We start from the raw sequence: 18,161 nt of genomic DNA on the forward strand, positions 1-18,161 counted from the left end.
CCGTCAGAATACTTGTCTAGTTGTATTAGACACCATATACGGTACCTATCCTGTCTAGACTGACTGTTGAGAGATATGATTTTGACTTTAAATTCTGTGTGAGTGTAGCAGTCTTTTCTCCTCTCTCTGCTTCCACTTCCCCGCTCTTCTTGTGTCAGTATTGGCTATTTACAGGGTAATCACTTCACTCTTGTTAGGTGACAATATAAAACATAGCTCTTGCTCTGTGGGGTGGGCAAGGACTACCTGTTCATTCAGCGTTTGTACAGAGGCTGGCATAGTGGGACTCTGGTCCATGACTGTGGCTCCTGGCTGATACAGAAATGCAAAAAATATGAATGATCCATAATAATGGGGCCCTGGTCTTGGTTGGAAGCTGTAGACACTACTGTACTATAAATGAGAATTATGATGAGGAGGACAAGCCACATAGGAAGGTGGTAATCAAAGGTGAAATCTTGATGTATGATTTACATTTGTGCTAGCTTTGTTTAATTAGTATAGTTACAATAAGTGCCAGCTGTCTTTTCCACCTCCAGTCCTCAATCTAGCCAATGTTACCTTGAGGATTTCTTGTGGATGTGTGTCCTGGGCAGAAATCTGAAAGAAGTGAACCTCAAGGTTGCTACCATGTTCCATGCACACTGAGAGGCATTGAAGAAGGAGCAGAGATATTGGCATAAACTGAAAATCAGGTAAATGTGACTGACACCACAGACACAGCGGAAGAGGCGGGGTTTTGTGATAAGCCACGAGAGAAGGAGCAGAGTAAGGATGGCCCTGGTGCAGCGGCCAGCTGCTATGCTGAAGCTCAGGCAGCTTTGCCTAGCAAGAAGCAAACCCGGGCTGCGGCCGTGTGGGGCTGGAAATGGATCAGCCCCAGCCGCCGAGGCGGGCCCAGGCGCGTACCCATTCCACACACGCTGGGGCACTCAGACCAGGTCTCCCCGCCCGCAGGGAAGCTCCAGGGAAAGGGGCGTGGTCTCCGGGCAGGGGGCGGAGCCGGACCAAGCACATCGGGCTATAAATGGCTGTTAAAGGCCGGCCCGGGCGAGGGGTGCAGCTCCGCCCCCCAGTCTGCGAGTTGGGAAGTTTGCCGCGGCCGCGGGCTATGGGGGTCACGGTGGACGTGCACCAGGTGTACAAATACCCCTTCGAGCAGGTGGTGGCCAGCTACCTCCGCAAGGTAACGAGAGGGGCGTCCCGCCCCAGCTCAGCCCCCCGCACACCCGCTGCCACCGCTTCTGCTCCCGCGCTCGGCCACGGCCACGGCTGCAGCCCCAGCCCCTCCCTCGCCCGCGGGCAGCGCCCTCGGCCGGTCTCCGCGCTGCGAGCGGGGGCCCGCCGGCACTTCCTCGTGGAGCTGGCGTCCCCGCCCCCCCCGGCCTCCATTTTGGGGCGAGCGGGCGGGAAAGCGCCCGAGCGTGACTGGGTCGGTGCCGCGCCGGAGGCACGTGGCGTTTGAAGCGCTTATTTCCGCCCCTGGGGCGCCGAGGCCGGGATCCGCCACGCCCCCGCCCGGTTTTGCAGGGCGGTAGCACTGCAAGTGTCGCCCGCCCGCGCCCCTCTCCCCAGTGGGGGCGGGGGGGAGTTTCCTGTCCGGAGCCCCCTTCCCCCAGCGGCCGGGGCCTTAGTGATCTGGGGGGGAGGTTGGTTTTCCGGCCTAGCAGCTGCTGAAGTGTCGCTGCCTTTCCCTGTGCGCCGAGCACCCGGAGCTCGTCCCTCCGCTCGGGTCCGGGGGCGCTCGCGCCTCTGACGTCAGTGGTGCTGCGTGTGCGGGGCGGGCATTCCCCATCCCGAAGAAGCGCGTTGACGACGGGCGGCGGCGGTTCCCGGGCCACGCTGCTGGGCCGCTCCAAAGCTAGTAACCGGAGGAGCTGCGGGTGTTGCAGGGAGCCTGCCTGCTCGTGGGATCACAAACACAAACCGCAGGCTGGCGGCGGAGCACCCGATCCTCCCATGATCAGGGGTTTCCCAAACTTTATATAGTTGGAACCTGTGGGTTTTTTTTCTCCCCCAAAATATAAATAGTGAAAAATTATTTTTTTTAATGTTTGTTCACAATAATAAAAGTACAGGAGTGTGTAAAATACTGAAGTGCCTAAACAACAAGAAGTCCTTTGGCAACTTACAGCCTCGCATATTTTGGAGCCTTGCATGTTGAATAGTAACGGAGAGGAAGCCCTGTTGGTCTATACACTATCAAAACAAAAAGCAGACTCGCCTAGTAAACTATTTTGCTAGTCTTTAAAGTGCTACTTGACTGCTTTTTGTTTTGATATTTTAGCACATAAGCTTTCCTGGGCAAAGACCTGCTTTGTCAGATGCATTTGGGGGGTGGGAGCAGAGGAGAGTCTAAAGGAGGAGTCACAGTGGAGATGAGGACCTGAGTTGACAAGGTCTGTTCAGTCACAGAAGATGTGGCCCATTATCAGCATTTAATGTGGAGTTGTGAACACCAAGAGAGGAGAAATCAAATCAGTTCAGTCAGGGAGGATGCGGTCCATTATCTGTAGTAATGTGGAGGGGTGAACATCAAGAGGGGGACAACAGGCCTTGTCAAGTCTGGCCTTCCCCTTGACTGAAATTCCCTCTTTAAACTCTCCCCTGAACCCCCCCCCCCCCCACACTCATGCCTTTGGTGAAGTGGGCCTTTTCCCACAAAAGCTTATGCTCCAAAATATGTGTTAGTCTGTGAGGTGCCACGGAACTTCTCATTTTGTTTTTCCAGATACAGACTATGGCCACACCTCTGATACATGTCATCATTAAATGCCTAACATTGTTAATTATATAGAAAAATATGAAATGTGCCAAATTAATGATTGTGTGTGAAAACTTGTGTATTTTCTTAGGACTAGTATATTTTATTTTTTCCCCCTCAAGGATGGGTACTGGGCCACATTTTGGGAAATGCTGCTCTAAATGGTTAGTGTTAAAGCAATTTGCAGTGCAAGCTTCTTCCCTGGCCTGCCATTACAGAGGAAGGGAGTTTTTAAAGGAACTGCTCTATTAAGTGCACTTTCTTTAAGGAGTTTTCAATACTTATCAGTATTACTGTATCATTTCTGGAGTTTTTTGCCAGTTATGGTTATATGCTCTTCTGGAAACATACCCATACCTATCTCATAGAACTGTAAAGGATGTCCAGAGGTTGTCCAGTCTCATGCATGCAGAGGAGGACCTATCACTGTCCCTGACAGATTTTTTTTTTTTTTAAACTATTTGCCTCAGATCCCTAAGTGCCCCCCCACCCCAAGGATTGAGCTGATAACCCTGGCTTTAGGAGGCTAATGCTAAAACCGCTGAGTTATCCCTCCCTCTCTCCTTCCCTTCACATCATAGAAAAATATTCCCTCCTGTGTTGCTGTGGGAAAGACTCATCCTGTAGGCAGGAAGCACCTGGTTTGCATAGGGAAACAATGAAATATAGTCATCAAATACCCAAAGTAAACTAAGAAAGGTGTGTGTGTGTGGGGGGGGGGGAGGGACAGAGCAGAGGGAGGAAGAAATATTTATTCTGAGTCATAGTAATCTTAGTTTTCAATATCATATGCCAGAGATTCTTAAAGTATTGTGCAACAGCTAATACATGATAAATGGGGAGCTGGGAGTTTGAGACCCAGATGAGGGTGGAACTTGAGCTTCAATTTCAGACCTGGTGACCCCTTCAGGGTCCTGATCATAGTTAGAGAACCATTGCCATATGCTACTTACAGTTAAAAATAGATAGGAGTGACTTAAATTGCCATTGTTCCTTCAACTATTTCTTGTAAGAGACCTCAGTCTTAAATTTGTTTGACTTGGTGTTTATGCTGCCTTGTGAGTGGAAGGAGGTGGAGAGCTGCTATTGGGTAGAAGAAACTGATAATTGTGAGAACTCCCTTTATTCTGTTCCCCAAGAATTGTTTCTCACTTGAATGAAAGCACACTTCTGTGCAGAGCAGTGTTCTCTCTCACCAATGTTGCCTTACTGTTTTCACTTACAGTAGCTGTTTCTTTGTGATCTTACTCACATATCTAATCTATACCTGATGCTTTAGTGCAGTGCAGGTTGGTTCCTGATAAGTAATCAAAGAGTTGCATAAGGGATGAATGGATAAATATTCCAATCAACTAGGGGGGAAAAACATTTTCAGGGCTATAACTAAGCTAAACTAGGAGATGTTGTAAATCCTACTTTTCTGTGGGGAAAGTGACTTCTCCAGGTAAACATCTGTAGAGTAGCAGCCACCCCCTCTTTTTACTTTATAACAGAAGCTGCACTCTTGCAAGTGCATTCCGATAAGTATCCTGCTGCTCTGAGCCAGAACAAAGTCGGAAACCCTGAGTACTGGGTTCTGTTGACAGAACATGTCAAGATTGGGCCCTTACATATCTGTGCTCAGGGGAAAGCTGTTGTATTGAGCTTTGGGTTTTCTTTAAAAACAGTCAATAAAAATGTTCCCATGCTATAACATGAATGAATAAATAATAGTGAAATCATTTTTCTTTGGCTCTAGACATCTTCCTCGAGAACCTGTAAATCTATTGTTGCCGTTAGTCTTTTATATCTGAGATAAGAAACTGATTGTTCTCGCTGGGTGTGTTTTGCACTAGGAACTAAGTAACATGCTGCTGGCCTGGCATGGGAAGGGGTCCTACCATGGAGGACAGAATAAGCCTAGTCTCCATAAAACCTCATAAATAGGATTAAAGAGTACCTGTCTGAGAGCATTATGGAGATGGGCAGGGAGGAGACACGTTAACAAACTTATCTGGGGCGTACCCCCTGTGTAGGCAGAGTGAACACAGATCACACCCAGTCAGCTTACCCACTTGCAGCATGATTTGAAAAAGTGGACTCCCCAAAAGTGCTCTCCCCACCATTATGATGGCCCTCGGTGACATCAGCTGCTCCACTTGCCTGTGGAGCTTTCTCCTCCTCAGCAATGTTCTGGTTGTTGCTCAAGTCTGCCTGAAGAGTCGCTTGGGATGTGTCCACATGCAGTTTTGGCACAGTGTGTCCTCCCAGCATCCCTTGCAGCTGCTCACAGAAGCCTGTTGTTTGTGGCTCTGATCCATACCATCTGTTCGCCTCCTTTTTGTCTTCTGGTACACCTGCCTGAGCACTTTTATTTTCACGTGGCACTGCTGGGTGTCCCTGGTGTAGCCTTTTTCCAGCATACTGCGTGTGATTTTTGGCATAGGTATCGGCATTTGTTCTGCTGCTTTGGGGTTCAGCCTGATCAGGTTCCTTTTCCCACACAGCAATCGGAATCAGGATCTCCTGCATGCTCCATGCTGGAGCTCATCTGTGACCCTGTGTGTTGATGGTCCAACCTGCTGTTTTGCTCATCATGCTGGCCGAACGGGACTTGAAATTCAAATTTTCCTGGATGTTTTCCTGTGTACCTGGGGAGCAGCAGAATGCTGGCCAGAGCAGTCACAGTGCCCCAATGTGGGAGACCTCCTGGAATCCAACAATGTCTGTTTTCACAGCATAGTATCTACAGTACCCCAAAGCTGATCAGTCAAGTTCAAATTTACTGTTACTTCGCTTGTCAGTCCTGAGTACAGAAATAGACTTTAACATCTCTTAAAATTGGAAAGGGCTTGGTGTGGTGTGGACTCATTGTTTAGAAAATTGACCTAACATGGTTAAGTTTGACCAGAGGGGATAACTGTAGACCAGGCATCAGCATCTTATCTCGGGCTAATGCCAGTTGCTTTAGGTAATGAGCAGAACAAGCAATCAAGTGATCCATTCCCAGCTTCTGGTAAACAGAGGCTAGGGACAAGTCACCGTGCATCTAAACTCTTCTGTTGCTTAATTTTATTCACAGGAACAAACAACTTGAGGCTGAATTGTAACTCTGACCCTCGTTTCATTGCGCTCAAGCCATGATTTTTGTTCCCCTTGCAAGAACAAAGGGGAAATTAGAGTTGCACCCAAAATGTTTTTACAACGTGTACTCTTAAACATTATAATGACATTAACACTAGAGGAAAAGGCAGGGTTGCACAAGGCATCTCCATGACCCCAGTCACAGGGTAAAGCCTTAATATAATGGACTAAGGTGGCAGGGGAGAGGTGGTTTGCTATTCTGGAAAGTCCGTTGTATGGGAGGATTTACTGCCCATCCATGCCTGCCAGGCTCTTCTAGCCTTCTTCCTCCCCTGGCCCCTACCCCACCCCCAAATAAACCCTGCCACTCACTGGAGCAGCTGCTGCTGGGGCTGCCTAACTGCACATAGCTAGAGGTACCCAGCTGTGTATGTACACGTGGCAGCTCTGGTGGAGGAGGTGATGTCTCCTCTAGGCTACACCAGTGGTAAGTCTTAACTTTTTGGCAGGAGGGGGAGAATTGTATGGACCCTAGTGGACTTTGGGAACAATGGAGGGGATGTGTGCTGTTCCCAAAGTCTGCCAAATTGGGGTCTGTAAAATGAGGGTTTACTGTGACTGTTTCTACAGAACATCTTATAAAAGGTAGAGTAGAGAACATTCTGCAACTTGCTTTCCAAATATGTAAACTCTTGCTAGAGCCACATATGGGCTCATACCTTTTAATCTGAATGGGCAGAAATAGTAGCTTGCACATCCCTTGGGATCTATCAGAACAGAGCAGCTGCAGTCTCCTTAAGTAACACAATCAGCCCTGAGGAGAAACAAAGATCTGCGCATGCACTTAAGCAAAATCTCACTATCAACTTCTGTGGTCTAAGGTGGGTAATGCTGTGTAGCTAACAAACTGCACTGAATACCCCAAAGTTTATGGCTACAAAGTCCAATCCCATAATTGTCTGAGAATATGCAACTTGCTGAGGCCCTGCAAAGTTCTGTCAGAGCTAATAGGGTGGTTTTGCGCCAGCATAACTGTCGGTCTGTGCACAGTCAACCGCAGAAAGGTGGTGAACCAAAATCACTTTCTGATCCCTGAATGAAGAGTGGGCTGAGCTGCTGGAATGAAGATATTCTACCCTCTGGTCCCAAGGGTACTGCTATGTCTATGTTGTGTGTAGTTTTTAAATTGGGGTTCTGCCACCTCTTCTTTTAAAAAAAACAAACAAAAAAAAAAAAACAAAAAAAAATCAAAAAAACAAAAAAAAAAACTTAAAGGATATTAGAGACGAATTGTATCGGGGTAGCTGTTTTTAGTCTGTATCTGCAAAAACAATGAAGTCCTGGGGCACCTTTTAGACTAACATTTTTTTGGGAGCATAAGCTTTCATGGGCAAAGACCCACTTTGTCAGAATTATTTCCCAATAGTAGTAATTAGTTTTTTGCACTATTATGATTTTAGACAGAGAACGATCAATCAGTTTCATATCTCGGATGCAAAAGATGGCAGATGCATCTGATGAAGTGGGTCTTTGCCCGTGAAAGCTCATGCTCCAAAAAAAAAAAATCTGTTAGTCTATAAGGTGCCCCAGGACTTCTCATTGTGTTTTAGTGGTGAATTATTGCTCTTGTTTCAAGAATTCTTTTGTTAAACTTGGATAGGGCCAGGAGAGCCTCTTCAAGCCAAGGGAGAGTCTGACCACGGACTTAAATGGGGGTCAAGATTTCATCCTGTATAGTTCACCAAGGAATCCCTGATTGGATATGTGAAATAAGGGCCTATAAAAGACATGGTTACACTTCTTATATGTTTATATTATGGATTAGGGATGTTAACATTTAACTGGTAAGCCTCACCTTAAATGGATGAGGCTAACCAGTTATGGTTAACTGGTAGGGGCTGGAGCAGACTGCTCCTGCAGCGTGCAGGAGATTGCTCTGAGCTTGGGGGGCTACCATAGCTAGGAGCATTCCAGCCCAGTCAGAACAGCCTGCAGCTGCAGTGCCCCAGGAGGGGAGTGGCTGGGATAGGGGAAGGCACAGCTGGGGAGATGGGCCTCTGTAGCCACCTGTTCCCCACCCCACGCACAGCTGTTGTGGATGGGGTCTGATCTAGTGGGGGTGGAGCAGCCTCCTTCCACTACCCCAGCTGTTTAATTGGTTAATGGCTAACTTTTAACCAGGTTACTGATTAAATAGAATTTTACATCTCTGTTCTGGCTCAGTACTAAATTGCACTGTTGCTGCAACAGTAACACTCTGTATTCTGAAAACAAAAAAAATAGCTTGTATGGAGTATGCTGAAATTCTCTGTTATTCCAAAATCATTTTTTCATAAACCTCCATATCGGAACAGTGAACAGCAAGTGCAGACAAAAATGCACAGTGTGCAGTTTTTCCTCTTCTGTTGTATTAATCTTCCCCAGCTGTACCTCTTACACACACACCCCACATACCCCTCTAGGACCTGCACATTGCTTTCTGCAAAGTTAGGAAAAAAATTGTCCCAGTTCCCAAAGTCTTGTTTTGTAAGGTCTGCACACTTGAATAGACCTAGTTAATAGCTTCCTATTTAGGAGGGATAGCTTAGTGGTTTGAGCATTGGCCTGCTAAACCTCTAGGGTTGTGAGCTCAATCCTTGAGGATGCCACTTAGGGATTGGGGCAAATAGATGTCTGGAATGGTGCTTGGTACTGCCAAGAGGGCAAGGGACTGGACTTGATGGCCTCCCAAGGTCCCTTCCAGTTCTAGGAGATGAATATGAGTTATGTACAACAGTTACACACATCTCCTAGAACTGGAAGGGACCTTGGGAGGCCATCAAGTCCAGTCCCCTGCCCTCTTGGCAGGACTAAGCACCATCCCTCCAGTTAACTCATCCAAATGAGCTGTACTTTGAAATATATACAGATGTTCACTACAGATGCAGAAAAGAGACACAGGCCCAGGGTTACTTTGTTTTAGCTGATTGGCTTAGGTGTGTGACAATTTGAGGTTAGAAGAGAGGCATCGTTAGCATTATTTCCTGTTAAGGTTTTAAGCCAAGGACAGGTTGCAAATAGAAATAATATTCTATAGTATATGTCTGCATGACTTCAGAGGAAAGTCCATTGGAGGTAAAGAATGAGCATAATTATGGCAGCTAAAGGCTAGAACAGAAGGTTAAAATAATCCTCTCAATTGTGACCAGGCAGGGCATTCCTTATGTTAATTAGGAAGTTGATCCAGTGAAAGAAGTAGTTTGAATTAGCTTCATAATTCCCATAGTGCAGGTACACTATTTTCTATTTTGCCTCCTCCTTTTGCAAATAAAACATTTTGCTGTTCTGGAGTTTTTTATTGCGTTAACATTAGTTTCACTTCTTCAACCTATCTTACTTACAAAGATGTTACAGTTGGAATCTGTCAAAGGTTGTTCCATGCCTAAATCACTGAATTCCCATTGGCTCTTAACAAACATAGGGAGCCTCCCTTCCATTAGCCCTTCCTAAAATTGTAGCATGTTGCTGGGTTCTAAGTGTATATGGGCTTAAATATGCTATCTTGAGTTGCTCATAAAACCTATCCCCAAGAGTCAAATTGAATTTTGTTTTTGTGAACTTGGAGAGGGAAGAAGGGTTGGTCACGCAGAACTATTGGTTTGCATTACCAATGCACATGAGAGAGGGGGGAAAAAATCTGCTTCTTCTAAAAACCTACTTAGTTTGTAAGATTGGATCATGATCATCAGGTAGAATCAACTTAAGGTACGGTAATGGGAGAGAAATGTATGACAAACATGATTCCACTGCAGACATTAATATATATTGTTCTTGTGCATGAATTAAATAGCACGGCACATGGTATTTTATCTCTGCGAGATGATCTTGCAGTTCTAGGTCCAAGTTTTAGAATTGCAGCAAAGTGGAGATGCATTTAATAAAAATAATTACCACTGCTTTGGTGGGCAAAGGCACCAACTCAGCAGCTGCCCCATAAGCAAACATTTAGTCTAAAAGTGAGGAATGGTGTGCTTATTTTAAGTGTATCTATGTGCAGCAAGGTTTATGTGGTTAGCGATTATCACAGGTTATTTGCAGTGCCATGAGTTTGCTAGACTTATTAAAAACAGAAAATATATAAAAGTAAATGAATTGCAAAAACACTTGTGAAGCCTGACAAAGTTGAACTGATTTTTGGTAATGTCAGCATTTCATTTCTCTGAGATTTAAAAAAAGAAGTGTCAGAATACTTATTTTTATTTTTGCCAGTTTTTGATGCAATTTTTGGTGTTTATTGGAGCTCCATTGATCTTGCATGTAAAATTAACTCTTCTTTGCTTTGAAATATTTTATTTTTGCATGTTCCATTGCATGTAACCTGCATGGATTTCTCTCTGCAGCTAAACACTCCTAGGCAGAATCTATACATGCCCTTCCGGTTCAGATGCAGCATGTTAATGAGGCACGTTGGAACAGGTTAATGAGGTGTTGACATGCATATTCAGCACCTCATTAGCACAAAGGTGGCCAGTTGCATTTCAAAAGAGCTGCTTTTGAAACACAGACTGGTTGTATAGATGTGGGCGCTTTTGAAATAAGTGCCACACTTCAAAGTTCCCTTATTCCCAATTTGCTTTCAGAATAAGGGAATTTCAAAGTGTGGTGCTTATTTCAAAGTGCCCACATCTATACAGCCAGTCTGCATTTTGAAAGCAGCTCTTTTGAAGTATGGCTGGCTGCTATTATGCTAATGTGGTGCTGAATGTACATGTCAGTGCCTCATTAACCTGTTCCAAAGTGCCTCATTAATATGCCCCTTTCAAAATGGAGGGGCATGGGTAGACACGGCCCTAGAAATCTATTACCCAGAAATTACTCATTTAAATAAATATCACTGTGGCTAGACTATATCCCTTTAATTCTGTAATTTATTTTACATGACTTAATCAGTTTACTTAGGATCATTGTTGGAATTATATCAGTTTTAGAAGGACAACAAAGTGTACGCTTTTTTTTTTTTTCTCTCTTAGTTCCTAAAACATGGTGGGCAGGCTACATGTTGCCCTTTAGGAGTCTAGGTGCAGCCTGCAAGATGTTTTGTTTATTGTTGCCCACAGACAGGGCTGCCAGTTTGCAGATGGAAACCAGCAAAAACTCTTTCCCTATCAGTATTACTAAAATGACATGTACATAAAGCCAGGGCATGTGAAATGAGGTGAGTGCTAATTGCATTTAACATTGACTGTGAGCTGTACACTACTTTTGTATTCAATTGAACTGTAGGAGTGCTTCAATCAGCTTACCCTGCAAATTCTAGATATGCGAGTGCATCTAGCAAAACTATCCTATCTCTGGAGACCATCTTGGTTATAACAATCTTGCAGCCTACTGAGATGAACAAGGGTTACTTGTGCAGCCTGATCACTTTTCTAAATGGATGTCTTATCTGAAAAGAGTATGCATGATTAAATCTTGTGGGGTTTTTTTGCTGTTTTTAGAAGTTGCAGGACTTGCAGAAAGACAGCATATGAGTTAATTATGTATTGTGCATTGTTGGCATTCAGCAACATGAAGAATTGTTTTCAATAAATAGCAAAACAGGGTAATAACCAGTACAATGCATCAGTGAAGATTAAGATCAGGTTAAACACCTGTCAGGGATGGTAGAGATCAGGGGTTCCCAACCTGGGATCCACGAGGGTGTTGCAGGGGGTCCATGACAAAAATAAAATAAAAGTGATCTTAGAAAATACATCTTAAATTTATTTTTAAATTAGGTATCTTCTAATAAAGGTAATTGCTCTCCAAAATTCTATCTTGTGGTTTCCTTTTTCATTTAATGAAGTGTACATATGGGCTCTAATTGGCTTTGGAAGTCGGCAAACAGTTTGGGGCGGGGTAGTCCAGGGAGCTGCGCTAGTGAAAAGGTTGGGGACCACTGGTATAGATAATACTCAGCCCTGCCTAGAGTGCAGGGGTCTGAATTAGCTGACTTGCGGAGATCCCTTCTAGTCTTATTTCTGTGTCTAGGTTACTGAGAATGGTGAATGAATTTTTAGCTGAAGTGTATAAACCAGTGCAGCATATTGGAAGTATATTCTACACTGGCTTTGGCTACAGTTCTGAAGCCTTGATTCTTAGATCTTCATGGAGCCCACTGACACTAAGGAATCATTAAAAATAATATGAAATGCTTATCTTTTAAGTCACCTCCCTTTGCCCCTCTGTGTGCAGACAGCTTTTGCAAAGTCAGTTTCACTGTTTTCCTACTTAATCAGATAATTTCTCTTGGTGCTTGGGGTCTTTCATACAGCAGTAGAGCTCTAAACAGAGTTTTAAGATAGGAACATCGTTCTCTGAAACCATAAAAATTGACAGTGGAACTCTAGTCTAAGGCAGTTGCAGAGTACGACACCATTTTACAATCTCTTTGCTTGAAACGCTGAGTATCCTTAAATCAGTCAGTCAGTCAGCCTAACAATGACTCTATTAATTTTCCATTAGGCAATATCAAATCCCCCCCCCGATCCAAACACACCTCCCCACCAATAATACTTTGAGGTTTTTATGCATTTGTCAGAGGGGATTTCAGCATTGTACAAAGGTGGATAAATAGTCCCAAAATGAGCTACAAAAGTTGCTTTGGAGGAAGGCAATGGAGAAACAGAACAGAGTCTCTTCCTTCCGGGATGTTGCTCCAGTCCTTGATATTGCTGCAGCCATTTGCTGTCGTACACTTTGCTAAGATTCAGTTGAGACGATCATTTTAAGCAGTTGGCTTCATATACTGAGAACTTCATTAAATGGAGTGAAACGAAGCAACTGCCTGGCTACATTTCTTCCCCACTTCATTTTATCATTAAATCCAAGTGGCAAAATAGACCAGTTACCCTGTCACTGCCCCCCCCGCCCGCCCTTCCTTTTTTTTTGGCTTTTCAAAATTCACTTTTCTCTTCCCCATGATCCCATTCTGGCCTGAGTGAAAATACTGGGTGGTATATTAGTGACAGAGTGGTAGCCATGTTAGTCTGTATTCTATCAAAACAAACCAGCAGTCATGTAGTACTTTAAAGACTAACAAAATAATTTACTAGGTGATGAGATTTTGGGGGACAGACCCCCTTCTTCAGATCATAGCCATACCAGAACAGACTCAATATACAAAGCACAGAGGTCCAAAAATTAAAACAAAAAAACAGTCCAGTAGCACTTCAAACTAATAAAAGTTATTGTTTATTAAATTATTTTGTTAGTCTTTAAAGTGCTACTGGACTGCTTTTTTGTTTTGATAGTATATAGACTAGCACGGCTTTCTCTCTGTTAGGTCCAAAAATTGTTATGTTTGACAAATCAGAAGAGCAGAGGGACTATGTGTATGGGGGTTAGATTAAACATCAAAGTATGTAAATGAGTACCTGACCCATTATAAGGGCCCTTTCACATACTTTGATGTTTTATCTAACTCTTAACTTCCCCATCCCTCTGCTCTTCTGATTTGCCAACCTTTGATGATAATTTTTGGATCTCTGTGGTTTATATATTGAGTCTGTTCTGCTATGGCTATGATCTGAAGAAGTGGGTCTATCCCACGAATGCTCATCACCTAATAACTTATTTTGTTCGTCTTTAAAGTGCTACATGACTGCTTTTGTGGAGTAGATTGTTTCAGTGCCATCCTAGAAGTGCCCACAAGATGGCATCAAATCATTTCACGGGGATGGCAGAGGTAAAGGAAACAGTCATGCTTTCAGTACCAAAAAAATTTAACTTGGAATTAAAGTTGCTGCACTGCATATGCTACCACCAGAAAAACAAGCCACTACCAATCAAGTCGTCCAATGGCCCATACAGAGGGCTGCTTCTCACCTGCATGACCATGGACCTTTTTAAAATCCAACTATGCAGATTGTTCATCACCCCATGATGAACTGAGCATGCTCTACCTGAAGAATGCAGCGACGGAGACAACTGTCCCTTTAATTGCTCTTGGCTGCTGCAAGTCATCGGGGCAGCCAGCATGGAAAATGGAAGTGGAAGAAAGATGGTCTCTGTAGCGTGCTCAGTGTGTTACTTGCTGGGCTCAGACAGTGAGGAGGAAATGGATACTGTGATGTCTAGAGGGCTGAGAAGTGCAGGGCAGGAGAGGAGGGGGGAGCAGGAAAGGAGCTGGTGGTGGATGGGACTAGAAGAGGTGGGAGATATATGGGCACAAAAGGGGAAAGATCAGGATCTAGGTTTCAGGACTCAAGAGGAAGGACAAATGTCTAAAGGCAGTATGGTAATGCATATGCCAGTGGTTCCCAATTTTCTCAGTACCATGGTGTACTTTAGGGAGATGAACAATTTCATGACAAACCCACTTTTTGCAGCTGAATCAGTTGTTCATAAACATCATATTTACTTATATTTACTATGGTTACAGTCTTACTAGAGAAGTTTGCAACAGAGTACTGCATTAAACAAGGATCAAATGCATTAATATTTCAAATCCACCCCAGAATATACTGTCACAGACAGCAAGCACAGACATCTTCAGAATCTGCTCAATGCCATGCTAGAGAGACTAACCACTGAAAGCAGCTCCACTCCCCACCAACCCATTGGAGCCAGGATGCAGCATTTAAACTGGGTCCCAGCTCCATCAGGCTTCTGCCCTTCCTTCCTCTTGCTGCAGCAGGGAGTGAGGTCGCGCTCCCAGCCAGCTCATTCAGGCTGGGAAACGGTATTTCAGCTGCCTTCTGGCACAAATGGGGTCCTGTGGGGTTGTCAGCTTCCCCCAAGGTGGCTCTGCAAAGAGCCACAGGAAGGGGACATTGACAAAATTTCCCGGCACACTTGGACAAGTCTCAGGGCACGCTGGTTGAAAACCACTGGCCTTTGCACAAGATGGCTGAATTAAGGTTGCACAGATGTTAATTCTGGCACTTTTTAAAACTTTTGCAGCAGTGACTTCTCTTGAATTTGCTGCCTTATTGTTCTCTTAATGTTTGGGTTTGTTTGGAAGGAAAATATGACTAGAGAGAGGAGTGGGGTCCTGCCAATTATTTTGTGATATTTAGCAATAACCCACAACAAAGGGATAACGTTGAACAGGTTGTAGTAACAAGATGCACAAGCCCCCCTTGATCAGTGGTTTGCGCTGACTCCAGCACAGTTTCCCCTTTCCATTGTCCTCACTCTCAAGGGTGGGAGCCCTGAGCTGTGGTAGGGATTGATGCCTTGGGGCTAGTTGGCTGTTCCCTAAAGTCACTAGAAGGCTAAGGAAATACCCAAACTGAGATTTTTAAAAGATTCCTTCTGCTTTTGTATTTGAAAAGCCTCAGGAAATATAAGCCTGAGGGGTGGGTTGGAGGGAACCTGATTGGCTTAGAAGTCAATTTTGGTGTGACTGCTACATTTGCTGAACCATTCCATCTGCTCATAGGCCCTAAACGCCATTTCTTACATTCTGCTGTGTAGGAAATTGAGTCTGTTTCTGTTTTAACTACTTGGGTAATAGTCTGCTATTTAGTGAAAGATTTATGTAAATTGCTTTTTGTTTCACACAATTGGGCCTTGCACTCTGTAAGTTACATTGCTAATGTAATTATACAAATGCTTGTCCCATTTCAAAGCAGCATGTTACATAGAAGTCTTTGATTTTACTACAAAATAAGAATCTACAGATTTGTGCTTCCTTTTAAAAATCCAGCTTTTACCCCGAGTAGCAAAATTAACTGTGGTTACTGCAGGTTAGAGCCTATTATGCTATTGTTCTGTTTATTTAAATCTGGGTGCTCTACCACTTGTTATGGGTAATCATTGCTATTACTTCCCTACCTCCTCCTACTCTTCATATTTCTTCTAAGGCTAACCTCTGTCAGCATTATCGGGTTTGAACTAGACCATTTACTTTTGAGTAGTGTCGAACTACAATGATTTATCTTGTTTTTGATTTCCATCATCAATTCATCTGAACGTTGATTTGCTTTTAGCAATGGGCAATATAGTTCTTTTGCCTTCTGAAGCTCTTTGCCAAGATAGAGTCCAAAGTGGCCCAGATCTGGTCTGCAGTAGGAGGTTAGGTTGAACTTAGGCTGATTTTTCCAAACAATCAGCCCACACTATGGGTTCCTTTCCACTGACTTTGAGGGCTTCTAAGATTAACTTTTGTACTCTGGCCTCTCATGAGGAGTAATGTGAAAATCAACCTTCCATGGTCGACTTTAGTGTAGTATAGATGGAGCGTTGTGAAATTCTATGTTCTTGTCCTCCTGGAAGTGTCCCACAGTGCCCCAATGTGACTACTCTGGACAGTGCTTTTCAGCTGTGCTGCTCTCCAGGGCTACATCTACACGTGAAGCCTACATCGAAATAGCTTATTTTGATGTTGCGACATCGAAATAGGCTATTTTGATGAATAACGTCTACACGTCCTCCAGGGCCGGCAACGTCGATGTTCAACTTCGACGTTGCTCAGCCCAACATCGAAATAGGCCCAGCGAGGGAACGTCTACACGTCAAAGTAGCACACATCGAAATAGGGATGCCAGGCACAGGTGCAGACAGGGTCAACGGACGGACTAGCGCTTCCGGGGCAACAGCTAGCCGCTCCCTTAAAGGGCCCCTCCCACATACACTCAGCCTGCACAGCACGCGGTCTGAGGAGCCATAGGCACACAGACCCTGGGCGCCGCAGTCATGGACCCCCAGCAGCAGCAGCAGCAGCTAGAGGTCCACCCAGCCCTCCCGGCAGGAGCAGGGCTTGCCCTGGCCCATGCCATGTGGGAGGCAGCTGAGTACCTTCTTGCCCCAGGGGAGGAGATGCCCCCAGGGCAGCAGGGCTCAACCCCTACCCCTCCAGCACCCCGCTCCACCCCCCCGCCTCACACGCCGGCGGCTGTGGAGCTACCCCACCAGCACCGACTGGTGGGAGCGGCTGGTGCTTGGGGAGTGGGACGATGACCACTGGCTCAGGAACTTCAGGATGAGCCGGCAGACATTCCTGGAGCTGTGCCAGTGGCTCACCCCCGCACTCAGGCACCGGGACACTGCCATGTGGCGTGCCCTCCCTGTGGAGAAACGGGTCGGCATCGCTGTCTGGAAGCTGGCCACTCCGGACAGCTACCGATCCGTGGGGCAGCAGTTTGGTGTCGGAAAGGCCACCGTCGGGGCTGTCTTCATGGAGGTAAGAGAACCCACAGGGGGAGGCCAGGGCAGGGCAGGGCCACGCACACCCTGCTCACCCCTCATTGGGGCTGTCCCATGTGCTTTCTCTACAGGTCGTGCGTGCCATCAACGCCATGCTCCTGCACAGGCTCGTGAGGCTGGGGGACCCACATGCCACTGTCGCCGCCTTTGCCACCCTGGGCTTCCCCAACTGCTTCGGGGCTCTGGATGGGACTCACATCCCCATCCGCGCCCCGCATCACAGTGGAGGACGATACCTCAATCGGAAGGGCTACCATTCTGTCATCCTGCAGGCCTTGGTGGAGAGCCGGGGACGTTTCCAGGACATTTACGTGGGCTGGCCTGGCAGCACCCACGATGCCCGGGTTTTTCGGAACTCGGGCCTGTGCCGCCAGCTGGAGGCGGGGACCTACATCCCCTAGCGGGAGATCCCTCTGGGGGACACCACCATGCCCTTCTGCCTCATCGCAGATGCGGCCTACCCCCTCCGCCCGTGGCTCGTGCACCCCTACACGGGCCATCTCTCCGCTAGCCAGGAGCGCTTCAACGAGCGCCTGAACCGTGCGCGCCAGGTGGTGGAGCGCTCATTTGGCCACCTCAAGGGACGCTGGCGATGTCTCCTGACCTGCCTGGATGCGGGCCCCAACAACATCCCCCAGATTGTGGGTGCCTGCTGCGCCCTGCACAACCTCGTGGAGAGCAAGGGGGAGACCTTTCTGCAGGGCTGGGCCGCGGAGGCCGGCAGGGCACACGTGCAGCCACCTGCTGCCCCCAGTCGGCAGGTGGACCCAGAGGGGACCCGGGTCCGGGAGGCCCTGCGGGCCCACTTCGACCAACAGGCCGCGGGGTGAACTCTGCCCAGGCGCCCTACTGCCCGCCCCTTCGTCCCCCACACTCCTGCCCCAACGCCCACACCATGGAGCACCCCACCGCCCCCCCCCCCCCACTTGTCCTGGACAAATGACAGCACGAACTTGTGGGTGAACGTAAACTTTTTTTTTGTCTTTACGAAACTTTTTTTTTGCATGTAAATAAATAAATATGTGAAACACAAACCAAAAAGGAGGGACAAATGTTCAACCAAAGCACGATGTGCACAAATAAAACAATACAACAACAAAGCAAAGAAGTGTGCGCCATCAACAAAAAAGAAAAGCAGGGAGGAGAACGGGGAGAACTATTTACA

At 46.2% G+C, this 18,161-nt stretch overlaps 1 protein-coding gene across 1 annotated transcript in view; it reads left to right on the plus strand.

Moving 5' to 3' along the window:
• Positions 1-1,064: 1,064 nt before the first annotated feature.
• PRELID2 (PRELI domain containing 2) overlaps positions 1,065-18,161 on the plus strand; it is a 56,603-nt gene continuing 39,506 nt past the window's right edge. The window contains exon 1 of the mRNA XM_075009875.1: positions 1,065-1,186. Coding sequence (XP_074865976.1) covers positions 1,112-1,186 — 75 coding nt within the window. The 5' untranslated portion in view covers positions 1,065-1,111. The remainder of the gene's footprint in view (positions 1,187-18,161) is intronic.

The sequence above is a fragment of the Carettochelys insculpta genome, chromosome 15 (genome assembly GCF_033958435.1).
Source record: "Carettochelys insculpta isolate YL-2023 chromosome 15, ASM3395843v1, whole genome shotgun sequence".
NCBI lineage: Eukaryota > Metazoa > Chordata > Testudines > Carettochelyidae > Carettochelys > Carettochelys insculpta.